Source organism: Chelonoidis abingdonii, chromosome 26 (genome assembly GCF_003597395.2).
Source record: "Chelonoidis abingdonii isolate Lonesome George chromosome 26, CheloAbing_2.0, whole genome shotgun sequence".
NCBI lineage: Eukaryota > Metazoa > Chordata > Testudines > Testudinidae > Chelonoidis > Chelonoidis abingdonii.
The window spans coordinates 4,575,183-4,579,846 of NC_133794.1; the positions used below are offsets into that span (position 1 = coordinate 4,575,183).

General features: G+C 46.0%; 1 protein-coding gene across 1 annotated transcript; it reads left to right on the plus strand.

Moving 5' to 3' along the window:
* Positions 1 to 28: 28 nt before the first annotated feature.
* C26H19orf53 (chromosome 26 C19orf53 homolog) lies at positions 29 to 4,664 on the plus strand. Its single transcript, XM_075061229.1, has 3 exons — positions 29 to 40; positions 157 to 306; positions 3,772 to 4,664. Exons 1-3 carry the CDS (start codon positions 29 to 31, stop codon positions 3,913 to 3,915), a joined length of 306 nt encoding a protein of 101 aa, XP_074917330.1. The 3' UTR covers positions 3,916 to 4,664.

The following is a 4,664-nucleotide window of genomic DNA, read 5'->3' on the forward strand; positions in this document are numbered from 1 at the left end:
GGGGTGGCGGGGGCCTCGGCTCCCGGGCATGGGCGGGGGGGTGAGTGACCCCTTAGGCCTCCGCACTGCAGAGGGCCCCAGCAGCCCCATCCTCCTGCAATCCCCAAGGAGAGGCTGTTACCCCCCCTCCACTCTTCTCCCCCAGGCCCCTCTCAGGGATCCCTGCCCTGGGGCTGTTCAGCTGCTGGCACTGAGTTCTGCTTCTGTGGGTCCAAATACTTATCTCCTCTCTCCCGTGTGTCTCCTCCAGGCCGGATAATGGCTCCCAAGAGAGCTCGGGTGATCCAGCAGCAGAAACTGAAAAAGGTGAGGTGGGGTGTGAGAAACAAACAGTCCCCGGCAGCAGTGGCAGCTTTTATATCTGTTTGTTACAGATAGGCCCCTACCAAATTCATGGCCACCGTGAAATCAGATCTTGTGTGTCCCTTTACCCTAGACTGTACAGATTTCACAGGGGAGACCGGTTTGTCTCAAATTGGGGGTCCTCACCCAAAAGGAAGTTGTGGGGCAGGGGGTTGCAGTATTGCCACCCTTATTTCTATACTGCCTTCAAAGCTTGTTGGCTTGGCACCCAGCTCTGAAGGCAGAACCACCAGCAGCGGTGCAGAAGTGAGGGTAGCAGTACCGCACCCCCTGCCCCTCAACAATATCCTTGTGACCCCCCAAACTTTTTGGGTCAGGATCCCTACAATTATAACACCGTGAAATTTCAGATTTAAATTGTTGAAATCATGATATTTACTGTTTTTTAAATCCTACAGCCATGAAATTGACCAGAATGGACCATGAATTTGGTAGAGACCTAGTTATAGAGCAGGCTTGGCCAAACAGCAGCTTGTGAGCCACAATGCAGTTCTTATACAGTTAAAGTGCAGGGCTTGCAGAGAAACTTCAGGAAATTTTGTCTTTCTGTATTTAGACTTTGTTCTGTGTGGACCTGGTGTGTTCACAATCTCCTGCATTCTGCAGAATACAAGCTCTGTTTTTGGTTCATAAGTTGCATTTGAATAGTTTTTAGGTTTAAGTGTTAACCCTACGTTAATTTCATGAATGACAATATCTTTAAATTGTAAGAAATACAAGTATGAAGAAGAAAACTGAAGTTTTAAGCCAGAATGGGAGGAAGAGTTTGCATTTACTGTTAAAGGTGGCAAACCTCTGTGCCTTATCCACAATGCATCGCTCATTCACTATGAAGTGAGCAACTTGAAACATCATTGTGAAACAAATCACTATAACTTTTCATCTAATTACCCTCCTGATTCAGAATTAAGGAAAAACAAGCTAACCGCACTAAAATTACGCCTAAACAGTTAACAGACGCTGCTTTCGGCATTCAGTAAGGAAGTCGACACAACGACTGAAGCTGGTTTTATTATGTCATGGAATATCGCTCGTGCTAAACATCCATATTCTGATGAATATTGTGGAAATGGTTGCGATTTTAGATCCAAATAACACACAACTTCAACTGCTAATAAAACAAATTCCAATTTTGTTCCACACTATGGAGACGCGTATCTTCCCAGATCAATGCTGACGTTGCAAGCAAGATGCAAAACGATCTAAAGAATTCTCTAGCATTCAGCCTACTTCTTGACAAATCCACAGATATACAAGATAAACTGCAAATAGCGATATTTGTTTGCTACGATTCCATGGAAGGATAAGAATATTTCTGACCTTACTCAGATAGTCTTCAGCTTCAAGAACAAGTTACAGCCTCTTCAAAGAGACAGAGTGTCAAGGGACTTCGGCCACTTTCCCCATCTCAAGAATACGGTGAACACATTCCCCAAAATCAAAGTGGAAGATCACAAAGTTGAGGAATGCAGAGGGAAATTACAAAGACTGCTTAATGACTTTCTGGCCAGGTTTGAAGACTTGCAGAAGTTGAGATCCTGATTCGCCTTTCTTGTAACCCCATTCATGATTGATGTGATCAGCGATGGCTGTCCAATTCCCACAACCATGGTTACGGAAACACTTACTATAGCAATGGAACTCCAGGAGGACCAGGCTCTAAAGATGATGCATAAATCACAGTCTTCAATCAAGTTCTGGAAGCAAGTGCCAGGAACAAAGTATCCTCAACTGAAGAAGACTAGTGTGCGACTCATTCAATTTTCGGCACAACATACTGCTGTGAATTGCTGTACTCCCTGACGAAGTTGGTAAAATCAGTCCTTACAAATCAACATCTGTACCGCCTTGACAACTGGATTTCCAAAGACTTGCAGCTGGGATGGAGACCCAAAAGGCCTCTTGCTCTAGCAGTAATTATCCAGAATACAGTAAGTAGGGTGGTGTTGTCTTAAAAAAATGCACATGTAAAGGTTGTGCAGCTCTCGAGCTCCTGAATATTATTGTACATGGCTTGGAGGATCAGTAAGTTTGGCCATCCTTGTGTAAAGGTTCCTCTCCAGGGGTACTAGGACAGCTGCTTTTCAGTTTTACAAAGCCCCAACTTGATCCTCTGCTGTAAACACAGAGCAGCGTGTATACCTGCCACACCACCTTACCCAATCAGACTGCACCACTGTTTCCTTGTGCTCATCTGTCAGTTGGCCTGTATCATCCCTTGTCTCTTGCCTTTGATAGTAAATTCTGCGATGGTGAAAACTGTCTGTTCTGTGTTTGTATGTCACTTAGCACAGCAGGGTCCTGGTCTGCGACAGGAGCTCCTAGCCACTACTTGAATACAGCTAACCAATAAAAATGAGGGCTGTTGATTTAATCGCAGTTAATTCATGCAATTAACTCAAAAAATTGCGATTAAAGAAATTAATCGCAGTTTTAGTCACACTGTTAAACAATAGAATGCCATTTATTTACATATTTTTCTACATTTTCAAACGTATTGATTTCAATTACAACAGAATACAAACTGTACAGTGCTCACTATATTACTTTTGATTACAAATATCTGCATTGTAAAAATGACTAGTATTTTTCAGTTCAACTCATACAAGTACTCTAGTGCAATCTCTTTAGTGTGAAAGTGCAACTTACAAATGTCGATTTTTTTTTTTTTTTTTTTGGTTACATAACTGCACTCAATAACAAAACAATGTAAAACTTTAGGGCCTACAAGTCCACTCAGTCCTACTTCTTGTTCAGCCAACTGCTCAGACAAACAAGTTTGTTTACATTTACGGGAGATAATGCTGCCGACTTCTTATTTACAATGTCACCTGAAAGTGAGAACAGGTATTCACATGGCATTTTTGTAGTCAGCATTGCAAGGTCTTAAATACCAGATATACTAAACATTTGTATGCCTTGGCCCTATTCCAGAGGACATGCTTCTGTGCTGCTGATGGATTGTTTTAATCACTTGGCAGCACTAACAAAAGCATGACTGGAACCATGCTAGACATGGACATGGGTAATGTTAGCCTGGAACCCTGTGTGGGAACACAACTCGAGTTCTGCTCTCTGTGTGCTGACCGTGGCTGTGGAATCTCCATCACTGGAGATTTTTAAGAGCGGGTTAGATAAACCCCTGTCAGGGATGATCTAAATACTCACTCCTGTCAGGAGTGTCAGGCAGCGGACTAGATGACTTCTCGAGGTCCCTTCCAGTTCTGTGATTTCCAAAGGTATCTCACCTGCTCAGGCAGAGACTTGTTTAGTTGCACTTGTAGGTGAGAGGCGGGGGCTGGACAGGGACTAGGGGGCTCCCATTTAGCCCCCAGCTCCTCCTTAGGAGGCCCCTGCTTAGATGCCGGCCGCAGGGTTAATTTGCCTCACGGCCTCCTTCCTCCCCAGAACTTGGAAGTCGGCATCCGGAAGAAGATTGAACACGAGGTGGTGATGAAAGCCAGCACCAGCATGGCCAAGAAGCTGACCGTGGTCAAAGCATCAGAGAAGGGAGCCAAGAAGAAGGGCCAGTCCAGCAAGTCTCCCCTGTAACCTGAACTGCTCAGCTTGAAGCCCTGTGGAGGGATGGGGGTAGCTGTGTGTCCCTCAAAACAAGTGCTTTTGCAGCAACTTCCTCCTCTAACTTCTCCTGTGGTTCATATTCCCCCAGGGCCTGTTCCATGCCTTGTAGCTGGGGATGGGGGATGGCTTAACCCTACGTGGTTCACCTGCCTCGTGCCACAAATGGCACAAGCGAAGCCCATCTTGTCACCTGGAAGGACGCTGAGGCTGAACAGAGCAGGGCAGCTCAGTAGTTCTCAGCCAGGCCCCATGCGAGGGATTCTCTGTCTCTTCCCTATGGCAGGAAAGTGACTGAGGACTGTGCTCCCACTGCAGAGTCAGGCAGGGTGTTTCCTCAGGTGGCAGCGGGTGTAGCCACAGAAGAGTTAGCGAGAACAGTCTCAAGGCTTTTGGCTGGTGAATTGCTGGCTGTGGGCCCCTCCTCCCAAGCCTGGGAGCCCTGTTGGAGTTTATGGCAGCACCTAGGAAAACCTACTTGTGTGAATTACGCACCTGGGGCTAAACTCATTTGCTGTGAGTGGAAGGGGAGCAGCTTGGGCCTGTGGAGCTGAGATGCTAAATCTCATGTTCTCTTCCTAGTGCCCTTGACTGACTCCAGCCGTGCAGATTGGTCTCTGAAAATGCCTGGGGGAAGGAACACGTTGCCCGGGTGTCTCCCTGCCCTGACTATCCTCCAGTGCTTTAATAAAATGTACTGGGGGGAACATCCTCTCCTGTAA

Excerpts from the sequence above, each read along its gene's own strand:
- C26H19orf53 (XM_075061229.1), top strand. Across the intron at positions 307-3,771 it reads AGCAGCAGAAACTGAAAAAG|AACTTGGAAGTCGGCATCCG; the intron begins GTGAGGTGGGGT and ends CTTCCTCCCCAG.